A 20,812-nucleotide genomic window follows, 5' to 3' on the forward strand; every position below is an offset into this window, starting at 1 on the left:
AGTGTCTTTAAATAGGAAACAATGATTAGTTACGTAATTAAAATAATTTATTCAAATTGAAAGGGCGCCGATAGTGTCCCTCTCTTTGAGCTAAGGGTCTGAGAAAAACTATAAACTTTTGCCGTTATCGTTTATTCGAATCCCCCCCCCCCCACCACCACCACCACACATATACACATACACACACAAAAACGAAGCCCTGGCCACTTGGCTTCTTAGATTTACTGACTCTAGGCTATTACATATCAATGTAGACAGAAAAGAAGAGCATAGTTTTAAGCCAAAGGAATCAATAGTATTTTTAAAACTAAAATCCTATCAAGATTTCACGTACATTGTAAAACCTACAAAATCGCTATGAATACTGTCATAACAAGACATGATGATAATATAAACAAGGTTACAATGACAGTTTGTGTGGAAACACAAACTCAAAATCGGCCCCCGAAGTGGTCCCCCCAGGGAGGCTTCAATATTTTCAGAGAACATCCGAATGAAATTATATCAAAGACAAATGAGAGATAAGAATGGAGAGAGAAGGTTGACAGATCTTGTGTAGTGCCCCAACGGTCCAGCAGATCAAAAGATAGGTGCAAGTGAATGCAAAGTTAGATATGAACCTGGCCTTACTAGTTCCCCTTTCAGACCTTGTGGTTCATCTGTTTTTGTGGCCTACGGTTAACGAGGGTGTCATGTATCCAGCACAACGACCAACCGCCATTACTTTTCCGTTGGAGTTTTAAAACATTTGACCTGTATAACTATTTTATAGTGTAAAATACATGCTTGAACACTTTTAATGGGAAAATCTAATGTCAGGTACCCATTACAACTGGGTGGACTCAGGGGCGCACAAAGATTCCGAAGTTGAAAATCCCAGTCTTCACCAGGATTCGAACCCGGGACCCCCCGTTCGGAAGCCAAGCGCTTTACCGCTCAGCTACCGCGCCTCCCCGGCCTAACTGAAGTGTTATAATTGATGTAATTGTTTTGAAAAGGCTCAATCTCTCATTCCAGTGATGCCCAAAGTACGGCCCGCGGGCCAGATCCGGCACACGAAGTGGTTCTATCCGGCCCTCCGAAACGTCAATGCAAAGTTTAGAAAAATTATCGACTACACACATACAGTACACTAGGCTTACATGTGGTCATGTGTATGTCTAGCTGACCAGGTTGTTAAAATCAGTTGGACACAGTCTATTTACTTTATGGTCAGAGAGAGTGTGGATTAAGATTTTTTTTTCTAGAGTTGGTTACAATAATGCTTTTAGATCTATATAGGCCTAGCTGTTGATTTAGACTTAATAGATCTCAATAATAAGTCTTAAGACTATAAAAGGGTGTACTTGATGTTCCTGCAGTTAAAAAATATATTGTTTGCCGCAAATGAATTGATTAAAACCACTAAATATTGATCTAACTCACTAATCAGATTCCCACTAGAAACAGAAATTAAACACCTCCACGTGGCTCACAAAAAAATTCGAAAACAACCTCATTCATAGAAGCTTTTGGCAAAAAATGTTTAACATTTTATAATACAGCTACTTTCAAGTGCAAATATTAACTCCCATAACCTCTACCAGGATCTTACTTTACCCTCTTCAAATAGTTGTTAACTGCATCATTTTTTTTTTTTGTTGATAATCAAAGTTATTGATATCAGGACCAGAAAACGGAGTGCGTTTCAACCCTGACCACATGTTGACAAGTTTTACAAATTTTAATTAAACTTTTTAGTTAGTAACTTAAAAAAAATTAATTAAACTACGATTTTAACTAAACTTTTTTTCTAGTTAAACAATGGCCTTAACAAATTTTTTTTTTAGTTAAGCTAAAAGTTTCTAACTTTTTAGTTAACTTTTGCCCATCACTAGGAAAATGTACCAGGAAAAGTGAACGGATCTTTACTTTTTGTGGAACATGATAATAAGCCAACATATTTGTTGTATAAAGAACGTGTGGCTGTTTAAACACAAAAACACATATGAACAGCATTATGAAACAAATATGGCGGTATTGATGGGAATATTGAACACAAAGAGACAAGAAAATGAGTCGGTGGTAAGACTTGCTCAAATGCTGCTCACATTTGAAGTAGAGAAATGAAGCCATTTTCCGTCGCCTGAAAAAAAAAAATTCCAATATCCCATTAATTAGTACTACATCCATGGGTTTCTGATAAAATTAGTTTAAAGTCAATTTCATTTTTTTTAGTTCATTTTTTTTCTTTTTTCTGTCATGTGGCCCGCCACAAGAGTGTCGGAAAATAAGATAGCCCGCTGGTCGAATTAGGTTGGGCTTCTGTCTTATTCGAATCGTCAAAATGACAATATTGTATTTCTGCTTATAAAATAAAATCTGTTAAAGAAAATGTGGTTTACAAGATTTCTATTTGTTTTAAATTAGGCTTAACTTGTATTGCATACTAAATAGCTTTTTCTCTTTAAAAAACTGTTTGCATAAGTGATTTAAAAGATTTTTTGTTTCAGAACTTTAAATGGTCTAAAATATTGTGATGTCAAATTTTTACTATCTTTTCTAGTTTACGAGATCTAAACGGGACAGACGAACAGATATTTCACAAAAAACTAGTAGCGTCTTTTCCCCGTTCGGGGGCCGCTAAAAATAGTATATAAAGATCGAATGGAAGGAATCCTAGAGAATAGTGGAGTACTCTTACGGGAAAAAAAAGATTGATACTAATTACGTTAATATTCACGAGTTAAAAAAGCTTCTTAAATTTCAAAATGAATTATTAAACAATCCTAGTAACTAGATCTATAGCTGGTCTCAACATATGAAGTCAGATAGCCTAGCCCGTTGTTTATTATTATAATTTATAATGTAATGTACCAGTTACACCATTATTACATTTCTTTTCTTTTCATTTTGATTTTTTTTTGAGTATGTTATTTGTATACTATTATCTTATTTTATATAATACAGACGTTACTTCAAATAAGAAGATGATTACGTCCTACGCGTCATGGATTTAGTCATGCATATCTTATTATTTGTAATTTGACTGCCTTTGTAGCACTTATACTTTGTGGTCAATCAAATAAAATTGTTAATTGGCTCTAAATAATAATTAGATAAAAACAGATCGCGAGGCCCCTTTTAATCTCAGACATGGCTAGATTAAGAATGAAAATACCTTCGCTTTCGAAGGCTTGTATGATTAATAAATTTATAATCATTAAGGGGCAGGTTAAACCCCCAAATTGAAATATCAACAAATCTGTCACTATTTAAATGTCTATATGTTTGGATGGATCATTTAACGATCTATTTCGCAATAACTCAGTATTTACTTAGAGTATCTAAACAAAAACGAGGTTATTTCCCTTACAAATTGCAGAGCGATACTACCGAGCCTTGAATATAGTCTTATGTATTGTAAATAAAGTGAAACGTGTGCATTATTTTATAGAATTGAAAATTGAAATTCATCTATTGATTAATAAAAAAAAAACCTTATCACTAAACTTTACTTTTTAATCACCATATCAATATACTACACGGAAATACAAACTAATTGTAAAAAAAAAAACTGTACTGTGAAGAGTCGAAAGCTGTGCTGGTTTTGTCATATTGTAAGACATGACTCACTGTCTAAAGTCATTCTTCAAAGAACAGATTCATCTAGTTGTGGCCTGAATGTTCCTTACTAGGGTTTTCAGTTGAGGTAACTGATAATCAAAAGGATATTAAGTGTAATCAAGTAATGTTGTGGAAACAAAGGTCTACACGTAGAGGTCATTTAGAGGTCAATATAACACCGCAGCCACCAACAATCTTCTAGGTCGGTGAAAAGCAAAGACACATCGGTGAGTCCCAGTTTTTAAATGTAGTTGCGCTAGCGGTGGTGATGGTGGTGATGATGGTGGTGATGGTGGTGATGGTAACTCATTGCTGACCGGCGGTGATTTAATTTTTCGACCTTTGTCAACACTGAGCAGACACAATTGGTCTCGAGTGGACAAAGTGATGGACAAACTGGTCAATCGATTGGAGAAAGTTCATGATGACCCCTGGTACTACTGCCCATTGACACGCGTGACAAGACTGGATAAGACGAAGCAGAAATGTGAAGCCTAAACAGACGAGCCAGGTGGATGAATGTTCTCACCGTGCCTTTATCCACTGTAATCCAAATATCCAATGCACTTTATCAAATACAATTGTTTAACATAATTATACGATGATTATGATAAGCTTGACTATTCCATAGCACATGTATTTTATAATATAATTGTCCTTTAAAAGGAAACTCCGATGGTTTTGACTATTTTTGATATAATATGTGTTTTGATTTACAGATATGAATATATTATTATTTTCTTTTTATTTGCAATAATAACTAAGTAGTTGATGTTTTTCTGACGTAATTTTCCTGCGCATCCAAAACAGTCAGACATTCACCGGGTTTCTATGTGACGTCACACATACCTATTCATTTAATCTATTCACTTATTGTATAACGGGAGACCATATAGTTACTTTTACATTCTCGTAAAAGATAGATATATCTTCGTCTATGCAGTTAGATCTAGATCTTGTAAGCAAAGATAAAATGCGTGTTAAAGGAGATTTACACGCTTGACTAACCACGGCAGTGTGTATCATCTCGCCTGACCACTCAACACACAACAAACACTATCGCTTGGTTGTCCTGTCATGACTGACTACACGTAGTCTAGACTAGCCTTACACTGACCAGTTTGTTCAAATCAGTCAGACACACGATCTATTTACTTGTTGAGACAAGGAGGGGCTTAGATGAAAATGTTACTTTTTTTCTCGAGTTAGTTGTCCTAATGCTTTTAAATCTATTTATCTATTTATATAACTGTACCATAGCGCTTGACTAGGGCACTAGGCTGTCAATAAGCCTAACAGCTACTGTAAGAATGAAGCGATACGATTGGTCAAATCTCGTTTCCCTTTCAGTATTGTTGATGGAAGTGACGTATGCCTAACCTAAAAACAAAATCTCAAAGAACCCCGTTTTTTTGAGATGTCAAGAATTTACTGTCTAATTTATTAAATATAAATGTTTCTAAGCATTTAAATAAACAAGGTTACAAAAGACAGTTTGTGTGGAAACACTAACTCAAAATCGGCCCCCGAAGTAAAATGTTTTACATAATTCGGATAATCCTTCAGAGTTGAAGATAGTTTACTTCTTAGTCCAAACCTCCCGCAGGACGACGGGGGATGGGAGCAGGCAGGGTTTGAACCTTCGATCGTCGATAAATCCAAACGACAGTCCAGCGCGCAAACCGCACGACCAGTGGTCCACCCAGGTAGGCTTCAATATTTTCAGAAAGAACATCCGAATGAAATTATATCAAAGACAAATGAGAGATAAGAATGGAGAAAGAAGGTTAACAGATCTTGTGTAGTGCCCCAACCGTCCCGCAGATCAAAGGATACGTGAAAGTGAATGTAAAGTTAGATGTGAACCTGGCCTAACTAGTTTGTGGTCTATAGGGCAGATGATGTAAAGTTCATCTGTTTTTGTGGCCTACGGTTAACGAGGGTGTCATGTAGCCAGCACAACGACCAACCGCCTTTGCTTTTCCCCAACTAATGTCAGGTAGCCATTAGAGCTGGGTAGACTCAGAAGTTGAAAATCCCAGTCTTCACCAGGATTCGAACCCGGGACCCTCGGTTCGAACTAAATAAGTTAATTGTTTTGAAAAGGCTCAATCTCATATTCAAATCCTCAAAAAAAAAAAAAAAAAAAAAATTTCCGCTATATTGAAAAAATGTTCACCAAAATAATGTTTATAAGATTACTATTCGTCTTTAATTAGGTCTAACATATAATGCATACTAATTAGCTTTTTCTTATAAAAAACTGCTTGCATAAATTGATTTTAAAAATTAGAATTTTCGCTTTCAGGAAAAAAAAAAGTAGCCGTTACATCAGAACTTTGAATGGTCTAAAATATTGTGAAGTCGGATTTTCAATATCTCTTCTAGATTACGAGATCTAAACGGGACGGACGGACAGACGGACAGACATTTCGCACAAAACTACTAGCGTCTTTTCCCCTTTCGGGGGCCGCTAAAAATGGTAAAATGTTTACTATTACAACTTTTTACGCAGAATTTAAATATGTCAATAACTCAAATTTGAAAAACCATCGGAGTTTGCCTTTAATCAAAGCTAATCTACAATATTAAATAAGAAAAACATTCTAAAATACTTTTTTTTAAACAACACTTATATTAAGCGTAGCTGTCTCAATTAGTTCGGATCAGTTATATAATTAAATTAGTAATAGATCTTAACTATCAATAATGAATCTGTGCGATTAGAAATATGTTTACCAATAGTTTTTTTTTAGCGCAATTTCTTGCTTTTAGCTTTCTCAATACGCTATGATCCTTTCCCCTATCTGGACCAGTTGTGAAAGGGGTGGGGGAGAAAGAAGGGGGTATCTGGGTGATTAAAATACGATAGAACATTTTTTAAACCCAACCTATCCTCCCCCCCCCCCCTCTCCTTTTTTTTTCCTGCGAGAAAGAATCCTGGTTAAGCGAAATTAAATGTTTATAATATAGGCCCTTAGATCTAGATATAAAAACTTTTCCTGAACATAAATTTATTAAAACTCTTCAATGAATGCGGAAACAAGCGTCCGTCCAAGATAAACATTTTCCCATTCTCTAGACAAATTAAAATATTTATTTTTACTTTAACAAAATTATAATGATCAAATTAAAGTTTACCAGCTAGTAGCTAGAAGCTGTCAAATTTGTAGGAAAATCGTTAGATCCGTTTTCGAGATCCGTGTCCACCCAGGCTGCACCCACCCAGCCACACGTTTCCACGAAGTTAAGAGTTGAATCAGGGCCGGTCCTACAGATTGCTGGGCCCTATGTGAAACGAATTGCGTGGGGCCCATTCTGGGTAGGGATAAGGATAATAAGTGAAAATTAAGATTTTAAAATTTTGTATTAGAAAATAAATTCGTCTTTGCATTTTATTCATACTTTACAAAGTACAAAATCACTATCTATTTCGGGGGCCGTTAAAAAAAAGCAGCAGGTTATTAGCACCCAAAACGAGTACGCCTTGATGGGTTCTGGTTAGTATGCTTTATATGTACTGAGTTATTTCTATGTATCTATATTTATTAATTATACGTTCATTTCCCCCCCCCCTTTTTTCCAAAGTAAAATCAGTCACTATGACCATCACTTGTTGTTTTAATGTTGTTTCCTCCTCTTGTCTGTGTAAGAGATGAGGTCAAGTCTCTGACAAGTATTACGATCTGTGTGCTCAATTACTCAATGAGAAGCTTGGTTATCGATTGTTTATTTTTGTCACTAAGTCATCTAATCATGTTTGGTGCGGTCCTATTTCTATCAGAGGAAGTGATACACTATATATAGACACGAGATGCTGAAATGTCTCTCTCTCTGTCTGTCTCTCTTTCTCCCCCTGTCTCTGTCTATCTCTCTCTCTGTCTTTCTCCCCATGCCTCTCTCTTTCTCTTTCTCTCCATCTGTCTCTGTCTCTCACTCTCTCTGTCTCTCTCTTTCTTTTTCATTTCTCTATCTCTCTCTTTCTCTCTCTCTCTCTTTCTCTCTCTGTCTTTCTCCCCCTGCATCTCTCTTTGTCTCTCTTTTTCTCTCACTCTGTCTCTGTCTCTCTCTCTTTCTCTTTCATTTCTCTCTCTCTCTTTCTCTTTCTCTCTTTTCTCTCTATTTCTCTTTCTCTTTTTTTCTCTTTCTCTCTCTATTTTTGTCTCTCTTTCTCTCTTTCACTCTCTACTTCTCTCGCTCTCTCTCTCGGGTCATAGAGTGTATATTTTCTAACTTCAAACGTTTCTCTCATTTTTTCTCCTCTCTTTACCTTTCAGTTTCCCATTGAGTCACTTGGTTTAGCACTAAGTGTAGCCTTCCAGATACCACCTCTCCCAAATGTATACGAGCGCCAAAAAATATTCAGTTTATCACAGTCATTTTTTTTTTTTTTTTTTTGTCTTTTTTTATCTTCATTAATTCATTTTGTTTTAGTTAGAAAAGTACCAAACAAAGGGGAGTTAAGGCTTGTATAGAGAATTAGATCGTTTGCCAAAATTTGGAACCAACAATAGATAAGACCTTCTCTTTTTATAAGTACTTGAATAGCTCAGTGGCTAACATGTCGACATTACTTCTTGCAGGATCGAGACCTTTGATGTATTTCTTGAAATACTTTGCTTATCAATACTTCCGTATTCTGTACACCGGAGACACTAAAGATCCTGCTATTTATTGATTTCCTTCTATATGTGTCGGATACAACGACAAACATGAAAACTACTTTCGGACAGAATGATTATCAAACATAGAATACATTAAATTGTTGAGTCAGTGATGTTCACAAGTATGACTCCATTTTCCAGTCATTAGATAATCAACGTGAAAAGTGATGCGGCAGGAGGAGTATAAGTTTAAAGAATTGTTTGCAGAAGTCCACCCTCACATCTTTCACTCCCTCCTTTCTTCTTTCCCTCTGTCTCTTTCACTCTCTTTCTATTCTCCCTCTCTCGCTTGCTTGTGTAGATTACAGTGCGCTGCATTGATTGCTGTACAAGATTCAAGGCGTCTGTCAGCAAGATCGAGTTACAAGAGAAATAACTCTCGAGCACAATGTTGTAACAGTGTAACGGAGAATTGATTTCTCTCCCTCTAACTCTCGCACCGGATGTCAACAAACACGAACTTTTGAATAGATCTTTGACTTTACATGTATTTTTCCCGATAAATACCAGATGTGTGTGTGATTTTAAACACACTTATATTTGTACCTTGACCTGTCCCTTCTGTCCAGTCGTTCGGTACGTCCAGTCCCGTGCCAGAACCTCCACACCTTTGTAGGATGGACAAATGGCGACAATGGAATTTCCATTTCATGGGGCCTCCCTGAGACGCAGCCTTGAGCGGTCGCCCCTGTTCTCCACCCCCAAAAAGCCGCCTCTGGAAAAGGGAATGTATTTGATGATCTCGAGTCTGTGTTTGTACAAAGCTTATATCAACTCACTCTGTTTTCCCGTCTGTCTTGTACACATCTAGGGCACGTTACTTCTTACGCTTTACATGCTCGGGTCAAGTTGAAACTTTACACAATTATTCATTGTCCAAGGCAATACATGAAATACATGAACCAATCAAATAGAAATCAACTATTTCATCAATGAGCCAGTGAGAATTCATACATTTTGTTCTGTCAATGAAATTGTTTTACATGTGGGCAGTATTCAGCTTATGTGGGCAGTATTCAGCTTATGTGGGCAGTATTCAGCTTATGTGGGCAGTAATTGTGCAGTTCTTCACTTTAATAGACAAGAGATATAGACAACAGAGCTATAGCAGACATATTGTGAATATATAAACTGTGATTTATATTATAGATATTTATATACACAACAGAAATAGTATACATTGTCAAATTATTGTACTTATTGAAAAGTATGGATATAAGTGCCAAGAAAACATCCAGTGATTCAACCAGTCCAACTTCCGGTCTTCACGTGTAGCTCAAAGATTAGTTCCAGGGGAAATGATATCACTTACAGGAGAAGGGGCAAAGGCGAGTAACTGGCGTCTAAGCCTGTAAACTTTGGGCAGGAGTGGCTCCTTAACCTTGGTAGGTCACCCTCCCAGATACCTCATCTCTCCAAATACTAAAATAATTTGACAAAAACGAGTTAGTCTGAAAGTTGCGCTAAACAAAAGCAATCTTTTAAAAAAAGGTCAAACTTAGCTGCAGCTATGTAATGAAAAATGTGTCACAGCTAAAATATATATACATAAATGTATAAATGTGGACATTGTTTAAAAGATGCCCACAATAAATAGCAATTTCTTGTTCCTATAAGTTCTCATTCCTAAATGCTATTCCCCGTGTGATATCTCATTGTAAGTCTACTGTCTTGGCCCTTGGGAATGTTTCTTGTAATGGCGAGGGTGGAAAAAAGGAAATTCTATTAATTGTATGATCTCTTGTGCAATGTTAAATGGCTATAGTGCATGGACGCCTTCTTGAAGTTTTTTTGTTCCACATTTAGATCTAATTATAAAAGTTATTTTTTTGAAGTTAACACTTGAATTGACGTAGATAACACATCAAAATTAGCCGCATTCATTAGCATCTTTTGTGTCAATCCATATGGGAAAGTCTTGCTTCGGTTTCATTTCGTAATATGTTTTTTGCTTGCTGGCCTACGAAGTTAGTATCATGATGGAGGGACGGAGCTAAGAAGTGCTTGGTTTCCGAACAGAGGAAATCATGTTCAAATTCCAGTTAAGGTAACATTTGAAGTCCACACATTTCTAATGGGTTCCTGGTATTAGCTGTAAACCTAACGTCAAATTGTCACAAGACATTTGAACACAAGAAATCTGAACACAAGACATTTAAACACAAGACATCTCAACACAACAAATTTCAACACAAAACTATTGAACACAAGACATTTGAACACAAAACATTTGAACACAAGACATTTAAACACAAGACATTTCAATACAAAACAATTGAACACAATACATTTAAACACAAATCATTTAAACACAATTGAACACAAAATATTTAAACACAAGACATTTGAACACAACACATTTAAACACAAAACGTTTTAAGACTGTCGCAACTTTCATTAAAATAGTGAAGATTTAAAAATAAGAGGAAGCTTTAGAATCTCCCAGACTTTCAAACATTGTATAGATGACATCCTTTTGTGGTGTAAAGACATGTTAAGAATATTTCCTTAGAGCACAACATTTCCTAGACCTCCCAGTCCCTTTGCAATCATTAACCTGACCCCGGCCATGCACCAGTTCTTTCTCTCCAAACATTGTCCCTTTACGTACAATACCCATTCTACATGAACTTGTTCAACTGATTCTTTCGTCCTCTCTGCAGTGGCGGCATCGTGCAACCAAAATTCTCTCAAAATCGCCTAAAGTATATTTCTTCCCTAGTTGGTCTTGTCCCAGCTCTCGAACCAAAGGATGTCCTCTCTCACAGACAAATAGCAAGGACAATGTCGGAGGATAGCGGCGATTGGGGTCATGTTGCCAGTTGGCATGCGGGATTTCACCGAAAGACCGTCATGCTCATAGCCAACCAAACTGCCCTCGGCATTGAAGCATCCGCTTTATGGTCTCTGTTCTAGAAGTCCAGCAGAAGTTATACGTCGAATGGTTGCGTTTAACTCGATGACCACTACTTCAATCAAAACGATTTACTTAAAGCTTTGGGGTTTGTTTGACCTTTTATTTGTTACGTTGAAGTCAATAATGAATGCGTGTCTACTACTGAAAGATAGCCACCAGATGGACCTTAAAGTAGGATAGGCTCTCGCCAGGATTACAAGCAGACAAGACACTCTCTTCCTCGTCGTCTGAAGGTGACCCTCACTCTCCCCACCCCCCACCAATTTAACATATTCACTTGAACATCCTCTTATCGTTTATCCATCCAATGAGTTTCCATTATTTATATTCAATATTGGTTGTCATGGCAATATCTTCAATTTGGAATCATTTTTACTAGCTGATTGTCAAGCCCGTTAAAATGAAGAATGAAAAAAAAAAACTTAAAAAAAAAAAAGAAAGAAGGAAAATGTATTGGACGTAGATCTAAATTATTTATGCATTAATTTTATTTTAATTGTCAATGTTAACGCGTGTTTATAGAACCAGTTGATTGGCTGGATATATCAAATGCGCACGTCGTGTAGAGATTCAATGCTTTGGTTAATAATTCCAAAATGTCTTACGCACTTTTAAATTAATTAATGAAGTACAATTTTAAACCAATAATTTTGTAATCAGTTCCTTCTTTATGAGCTAATGATGGTCTGTAATTTTTCATTCTGTTAATTTTTTGTAATTTTTAATTATTGAAAGTGTTTTCCAGTGAGATCTACACAATCAAGTCCTTCTATGAACAGACTAGCAAAAGATTTCTACATTGACGGTGCGTAAGATGCACATGTAGGCCCACATCTAAATATTTAGTTCTTTAATTAATACAAAGAAACCATCTGTAGAATATACTTATAGGTCTGTGAAAAAAAAACATTGTGAGACGATTGTGGTAGTTCCAGCAAAAGTCATGTAGACGTATGTCAAATTCAATTATAACATCGCAAAATACAGTAATCAAATCACATTTGTTCAAAATATTGAATGTCAACAAAAAAGCAAAAACAACAAAGAAATGAATGTCGACTTCCGAACAAAGAAATGAATGTCGACTTCCAAACAAAGAAATGAATGTCGACTTCCAAACAAAGAAATGAATGTCGACTTCCGAACAAAGAAATGAATGTCGACTTCCGAACAAAGAAATGAATGTCGACTTCCGAACAAAGAAATGAATGTCGACTTCCAAACAAAGAAATGAATGTCGACTTCCGAACAAAGAAATGAATGTCGACTTCCAAACAAAGAAATGAATGTCGACTTCCGAACAAAGAAATGAATGTCGACTTCCGAACAAAGAAATGAATGTCGACTTCCGAACAAAGAAATGAATGTCGACTTCCGAACAAAGAAATGAATGTCGACTTCCGAACAAAGAAATGAATGTCGACTTCCGAACAAAGAAATGAATGTCGACTTCCAAACAAAGAGATGAATGTTGACTTCCAAACAAAGAAATGAATGTCGACTTCCAAACAAAGAAATGAGTATCGACTTCCAAACAAAGAAATGAGTATCGACTTCCGAATATTTCGAACTTTTAGTATCTCAGAACTGTCTAAAACAATAAAATCCATTTCACTGCAAACAGATTACATCACCAACACAAATCAAATGACATACACAGATTATTTCACAAACACAGATTACATCACAAACACAGATAACATCACAAACACAGATAACATCACAAACACAGATTACATCACAAACACAGAAGATTACATCAAGTAAAAATAAACTTTATATAATCCTAAAAGCTGCCAGTAAGATCATTGGCAACAAACAATCCGCATTTGGACACCTAGTCGAGAAAAAAACATTGCTAAGAAAGTTATAAAAAAAATTAAGAATAAAAAAAAAAAACACCCTCGGGCTTATAATTTTAACATTTGACCATCACAAAATGAAATACAAGACACCGACTACAATAATAAATAGACACAAAAACTCTTTTGTTCCTTATGTTATTCAATCTTTAACACCATAGAACTTCCTGATTGTATATTTATTACATAATGTAACAAAAGAACAACTTTGTGATGAACGTATATCTTGTGTGCTATTGTACAAAATGGTTACTTTAATCATGTTGTGTTTTTTTGTAATGCACAATTGTAAAACAAATGTCCTCACGGAAAATAAAGATTACTATTATTATTATTATTATTATTATTATATTTTTGTGTGGAGAAATATGTGTGACTTTTCCCCCAATGATATGCACAAACTGTCAAATTTCTATGTACATCGTTAGAGCAGTTTTTAAAATACCAATCCATAGAAAGTCTAACTTCATTTTTTTTTTTACTTTTTAAACCTACGAAGAATTGGCAAACTATTAGGAGGAATTGTAGAGACATTCCTATGAAAACGTATGCAAATTTACTCGCTCTGAAGCTCAAGCATTTAAATTTCTCTTCCCATCATGCTTGCGGACAAGTTCAGTAAGAAAAAAATACGTTTTCCAGCTCATGTAATCTTTTCCTTTTAAATGCTGAAGTCCTTCAAGAGTGCAAATCATTACATTGCGAGAAAGAAAATATTCCACACAAATGTATTCGTTGTTTATTTTGCTCTAAATTAGGTAATTATAATTCTGTATTTTGAACCAATGTTTTTGACTAATTTATTTAGGGGCGGACAAAATGTTTCTTTTTTAAGGACTTTGGCACTGTGTGCTCATTGTTGTGGAGCAGACGACATCAGAAATACAGACATTTGATTGGCCGAGCTAATCTCATTGAGTAGACAAAGAGAAGATGAAGTATTGATCCGAACAAAGGAAACAATTTGACGGAGAATATTTTGCGTTTGAAAAGTGGGACATTGATAAAAATGATGAGAATTTTGTTTCTTTATGTAAATCGATAATATATCATTTGGAGACCACACACAATAGAGATAGAGAGGGGAATAAAGCTAATTTGTCAAACGTTTTAAAAAATAAACCTCAATTTTTGTGTTGAACAATGGAACGCCTTTTTATAGTATCTTGTGTTGTTTAAACCTGTTTATTTTGAGATTATTCCAGAAAATTACAATGACACGATTACATGGACCTAGTCACGTGACAAGATGAGGTAGAAGAAACTAGGATGCCATTCACACGGCGTGTCACTCAAACGTCATTTCTGGATTCCTTTATTATCTTCTTTCAATAGATCTTTGTGAGAGTTGAGGGGGGGGGGGAGAGATGATGGGAAAGGAATTCCCCCCTGTATCTGATCCAACACAGTCTCTCTCTCTCAGATGGTCTCTATCTTTTTTCCCTCTCTTCTTTCGCCATTCTCTTTACATTACTTTCTCTCTTTCTCTGTGTCTCTATTTGTCTATTCTCTTTCTTCTTCCCCCCTTCTCTTCACTCACCTCCTTGATCTTCCCTCCTCTTTCTTTACATTACTTTGTCTCTTCTCTCTCTCTCTCCTAAATAAGCTCGCTGGCTGGCTAGTAGACTTAGCTAAGATTAATGTTTGTTGTTGTCTGCCCTTGTGAAGTTTAAAAGGACTATCAAAAGCATGTATATTAAAAAGAAGTCCATTCTTATTATGAACTTTAACCTTTACAGTTAAACGATGATTGTCTTGTTCTAATAAGAAAATATATTTAATACATGGCAGCAAACATTAGAACATAAGTTATCATTTTCTTTTGTTTCTTTTTCTTTTTTTTGTTTCTGAAACATTCATCTTGCTTCTTTTGTTTACCCCAAAGCCCTATCTACCCATCTGCAAAACAAAAAAGCGGTCAAGCAAATTATGTCCCTGTAATTATTGGGTTCAAGGAAGAACAGTTCGAAGAGGTGAACAGGTTGAAGAGCTCTCATAGAGGGAGATAAGATACTTGACTAGTCCATGTTCTAAACAACTATGCGATTGATTCTAATCAAACACAAAAAACAATCTCTCAACTATAACTGAACACGTTACATTTGAATAGCAGCTTGAATGGAAAATGAAGCAATCAAATTCCCTGTCCACATTCTGGACATTTAAATAATGTTAAAATAAATGGACAACTTAGACATTCTGTAAACACTGCTAAACACAACACAGCACATCTAACACAAGAACTTGACAACAAGAGTCTCAATACAGCACAATTGGCTACATCAAATTCCAATGCTTTAACACAATAGAACTGCCTACAAGTCCTTCTCTGTCTACTTCCAGACTCGTACAGCTACATTTTCAAGGACTCACTTTGTAGCACACTGTCCTTACCGCCTTGCGTCCTGGACTCAACTGTCCTTTCTATCACGCTGTCTCTCGTCTGTAAAGGCTTTTTGGTCACATGACCATAACATTGGTCATATTGCGTGCATTAGCAGTAATGTCCCTTGTTCACCAGCCCTTGACCTGTGTGATTGGCCTGAATCATGTGTGTCAGTAGGCCACACACACATTAACCCTTTCAGTCCGCCAATGTCCGCCAATAGTATATAACAATATTTTAACTTATAGAACTTGAAATAATTTGAATTACTTCTTTGTCAACAAAACTGAATAAAAGTTTTATTACAATATAGACAAATTCAGCTTGAGATGATATACAAACAAATGTAGTAGACTTTAGTAATAATGTAAAATTGTATTCTGAACCAAATCTAACTCACTACAAAACACGTCTTTTCACTCTGGCCTTCTGGAGTCGTCTGGTCTACCCAAGACAGCTTACGACATTGCCGCTTGTCTTGCATCATTCACATTGCATAGCCACCAACCAATCGCTAATTTCTTCTCACCATCACCATAGAAACATGAACACTCACTCCATTACAATGGGTATCTGACACTACATTGGGAAAGTAAAATCAGTTGGTGGTTGTGCTGGCCACATAACACCTTTATTAACCGACGGCCGTAGAAACAGATGGCCATCATTTGCCCTAAAGATTGCAAGTCCTAAAAGGACTTTTATTTTATCGCTGCACAGCTACCATATAGTCGTAAAATCCTTCAATGGACACTTTTCAGAAGACAACAATGAATTGTTTCCCTTTTGGTGAAATTCAACCCTGGCAACGCAAAGAGTTGAAAACATGTTTTACTTTACGATGATGATGATAATTATAATATTAATAATAATAATAATAAGCATCCCAAAGAGGATCCTTATTACCTCTTAAAGGGCAGTACTGCTGCAGAACTGTCGCATCGTCAGAAAATTTCTAAGTGGACACTATTAAAGAAACTTCAATGAATTTTGTTTCCCTTTAACGAAGCTCGACCCTGGCAGTGCCATTTCATGAATGTTAATGTATTTCTAAACTTATAATAATTTAAAAAAAAACAGTAAAAAGTATTTGGTTTCATTTAGATTCTGTCCTATTAAATAAGAATAACAAAGTTTACACATTGAGAATCGATGCTGGTGCCTTAAAAATTCAAAATCGTTTCTTTTCTTAAATAGACATTGTCTGCTTTGATTTGATTTGATCATGCAACTTAGTATAAAGCGGTCACTTTAAAGCGTGTCCGCATCACCGAGATCATTAGTCAAGATCTGAGAAAAAAAATCAACATATCCATTTAGAGTTCATTCGTTCTTAAATGTGAGGACCTCTGGAACTCATTTGCATGTATCCTCGTTTATATTTATCATCAGAAGATCTAAGCTGGGATGCCCGCTGCTGGACAGGCTTCGGAAATGATGAAGATTAAAGGGAAGAAACTTCAAGTTAGATGCTTGCATAGAGACGTTGTTTCCCTTAGGGGGCGTACGCAACTCGATTTCTATGTAATCTGAAATTGAACATACGAGGAAATAATGTACTTACTTTCTAAAGTAAATATAAGGAGGGATGTAGATAGTTTAGGAAAGATGGAAAGATTGAAAGATGGAAAGATGTGTTGTTGAGATGAAAAGATGGCTACTAAAGGGAGGCTACAGTACATAACTTCTGAACGGCGGCTATTTAGTTTCATGTAATATAGAGAGAGATAGTGTGTGGGTGTAAACAGTAAAGTGCTAAAGAGAAAGAGGACAAGAGGGAAAGAGTGAGAGAGTAAAGAGATGAGGGAATGAGACTTTAAAAATATATATCAAGCAGTTCATAACAGTGGTTTAGTTTAGCTGGTCACTCTTCCTATAAGAAGAATGGAAGACTGGATGAGGCAGGTGTTGTTTTTTTTTTCAGTTTTTTTTGTTTGTTTGTTTGTTTGTTTTTGTTTTGTTTTGTTTTTTGGTAACATAGTTGTAATTACATTTGCACGCGCACCTTGTTGAGTGTATTTCAACTGCGAGTTCGAGACATGAGCATCACGTGACATGAATGAACAGGTACAACAGGAACGAAGACTCAATGACCTTCGAATAACTTTTAATACAGAATGGGCCACAGTCTAGTCCGCCACTAACAGCGATGTTAACCCCTCAAGAGTCTAGCAGTAACTGATTTCTAAAAGTCTATTCTAATCTCTAACCCAAAGTCTATGTCGTCACTATAGAATGTACGTTCACTGTCAGTCTAACAAAGTGTGCAACCCAACTAACTCAACTAGCTATCTAACACATTATATAGCACTTCAACAGACGCATTGATAAAAATAAAGAAGGTCAAATCACCCCCATTCAATGAAACACTCACACAGTTTCACTCAAATCTCCGCACACATATCTTATATGATTAAAAATAAATACTTAAAATAGTTCCAAACATGACGTTTACTTTTCTTTTTTGAAAAAGACTAAAATTTAAAAAAAAAAAACTTTTTAAAAACAAAGCTTATCTAAGGGATGTAACCACTAAGTATCGCCATTTACTAAAAATTACTGTCTTAATCTCCCTTTCTGCTATATAAAACAAAATTACTTATATAGTGCTGAATAATTAACTAATTGGTTGATTTTTGGATTGATTCGTGTATTGTCATCAACAATGAATTATTAAGCGAAATTTCAATTTGATCCGACAATGGGAAGTGGGAGAAAAGCGTGTCAAAACGTAATAAGGGGACTAAATCCATATATACATCCACATCTCTCATTCTGAAGAATTTATTCCCTTTATTTCGATATCAAAAAAAATATTATTACCAATAAATTATTAACTAATTGGTTAATTGTTTAAAATATATATATATATATATATTAAAATTTTTCATTAAAAAGTATTTATTCCTATTCATTCCAAATCGAACAATTAATTAATCACTAACATTTCATTAACAAATTGTAAATTTTTAAAAAATGGTTTAATGAATAATTGGACAAAATTTTAACTTGATCCGAAATTGGGAAATAGGAGAAAAACATTTTTACCAGACAAACAGAAAGACAGACAGACAGTGTGAGTTAATATAAGCTTTGTAAACTATGTCAACAACATTAGATTCAAATTCTACTATGTAATATCGCTCCGTCTACATCAGACACACACGCACACACACACACACACAAGCACTGAACAACATACACCCACTGCTGTACAATCTGTTCAGAAAATTATTTTCCAGTTGTCTTTATTCTTCACGAGTGTATTAAATAATTTCTCCCAACTTTTAATTTGCTTACATCTTTGTCAGACAGGTTGAGACATGACGTCAGCAAGAGCACTTCAGAAAGGTTGAGACATGACGTCAGCAAGAGCACTTCAGAAAGGTTGACACATGACTTCAACAAGAGCACGACAGAAAAGTTGACACATGACTTCAACAAGAGCACGACAGAAAGGTTGACACATGACGTCAACAAGAGCACGACAGAAAGGTTGAGACATGACTTCAACAAGAGCACGACAGAAAGGTTGAGACATGACGTCAACAAGAGCACGACAGAAAGGTTGAGACATGACTTCAACAAGAGCACGACAGAAAGGTTGACACATGACGTCAACAAGAGCACGACAGAAAGGTTGACACATGACGTCAACAAGAGCACGACAGAAAGGTTGAGACATGACTTCAACAAGAGCACGACAGAAAGGTTGAGACATGACTTCAACAAGAGCACGACAGAAAGGTTGAGACATGACGTCAACAAGAGCACGACAGAAAGGTTGACACATGACGTCAACAAGAGCACGACAGAAAGGTTGACACATGACGTCAACAAGAGCACGACAGAAAGGTTGACACATGACGTCAACAAGAGCACGACAGAAAGGTTGACACATGACGTCAACAAGAGCAAGACAGAAAGGTTTACACATGACGTCAACAAGAGCACGACAGAAAGGTTGACACATTGACTTCAACAAGAGCACGGCAGAAAGGTTGAAACATGACGTCAACAAGAGCAAGACAAAAAGGTTGACACATGACGTCAACAAGAGCACGACAGAAAGGTAGACACATGACTTCAACAAGAGCACGACAGAAAGGTTGAGACATGACTTCAACAAGAGCACGACAGAAAGGTTGAGACATGACTTCAACAAGAGCACGACAGAAAGGTTGAGACATGACTTCAACAAGAGCACGACAGAAAGGTTGAGACATGATTTCAACAAGAGCACGACAGAAAGGTTGAGCCATGACTTCAACAAGAGCACGACAGAAAGGTTGAGACATGACTTCAACAAGAGCACGACAGAAAGGTTGAGACATGACTTCAACAAGAGCACGACAGAAAGGTTGAGACATGACTTCAACAAGAGCACGACAGAAAGGTTGAGACATGACTTCAACAAGAGCACGACAGAAAGGTTGAGACATGATTTCAACAAGAGCACGACAGAAAGGTTGAGACATGACTTCAACAAGAGCACGACAGAAAGGTTGAGACATGACTTCAACAAGAGCACGACAGAAAGGTTGACACATGACTTCAACAAGAGCACTGCAGAAAGGTTGAGACATGACGTCAACAAGAGCACGACAGAAAGGTTGAGACATGACGTCAACAAGCAGGTTTTTTTTAGGCCTTCTGGAAATCTCCTAAAATTATTAAAATCGACTGATAACTATAAAATGGACAAAATTATCATTTGGAGTGCCATTCAAAATGGTAAACGTTAATTCTACGCGCGATAAAAATAATTAAACGACATTGTCAGCTTTTATTTAGTAAAAATGTAATGTAAAGACGAATTTATATATTTTCATTTTGTAATACAAAATCTTCACTTTCACTTATTATCCTTATCCCTACCCTGACTGGGCTGCGTGCAATTCATTTCGCATAGGGCCCCGCAATGGTTAGGGCCGGCCCTGGCTGATGTATCGAACTTTGTTAGTTTCTGAACTTTCTACCACATTATAAATGCTTGAAAAACAAAGTTAGATCATATGACTAAGTGACCAGATTCAGCAGAGAAGCTGAGCGGATGACATCATCAAATGGGTTGGTTAATCCTAGGCGGAGTCACTGAAATGTGAAAATGTGAAAGAGTCAGCTATGATTCCCTAACGACACTCTCCAGGGAAGGCGGGGGGGGGGGGGGGGGGGGCTTAACTTTAGTGCAATTTTCGAATGTGTAATTGAGCGTACCTGCGTATATAATATGTAATAGTGTTGATATTGATTTTAATAATAGTACACCTCTTATTCTCTGTTGGAGAGACATATAGTTGCCGACCTCCCTGTTCTGAGAAGACAAGTTGAAATGTGTGTTTCTTTTTAACGAACCGATGTCGTAGCCCTAACCCTA

General features: G+C 36.2%; 2 protein-coding genes across 2 annotated transcripts in view; one reads left to right on the plus strand and one right to left on the minus strand.

The window, feature by feature from the left end:
• LOC106059824 (synaptotagmin-15-like) overlaps positions 1–20,812 on the minus strand; it is a 289,123-nt gene that overhangs the window by 225,883 nt on the left and 42,428 nt on the right. The window lies entirely within an intron of this gene.
• Positions 2,054–19,411, plus strand: LOC129924404 (uncharacterized). The gene is made up of 3 exons (XM_056018624.1): positions 2,054–2,064; positions 3,858–4,040; positions 18,751–19,411. Exons 1-3 carry the CDS (start codon positions 2,054–2,056, stop codon positions 19,409–19,411), a joined length of 855 nt encoding a protein of 284 aa, XP_055874599.1.

Source organism: Biomphalaria glabrata, chromosome 2, assembly GCF_947242115.1.
Source record: "Biomphalaria glabrata chromosome 2, xgBioGlab47.1, whole genome shotgun sequence".
NCBI lineage: Eukaryota > Metazoa > Mollusca > Gastropoda > Planorbidae > Biomphalaria > Biomphalaria glabrata.

Bases quoted from the DNA above. Each gene is read 5' to 3' on its own strand.
- LOC129924404 (XM_056018624.1), top strand. The intron at 4,041-18,750 runs GTACTACTGCCC...TTTGTCAGACAG, and splicing joins AAAGTTCATGATGACCCCTG to GTTGAGACATGACGTCAGCA.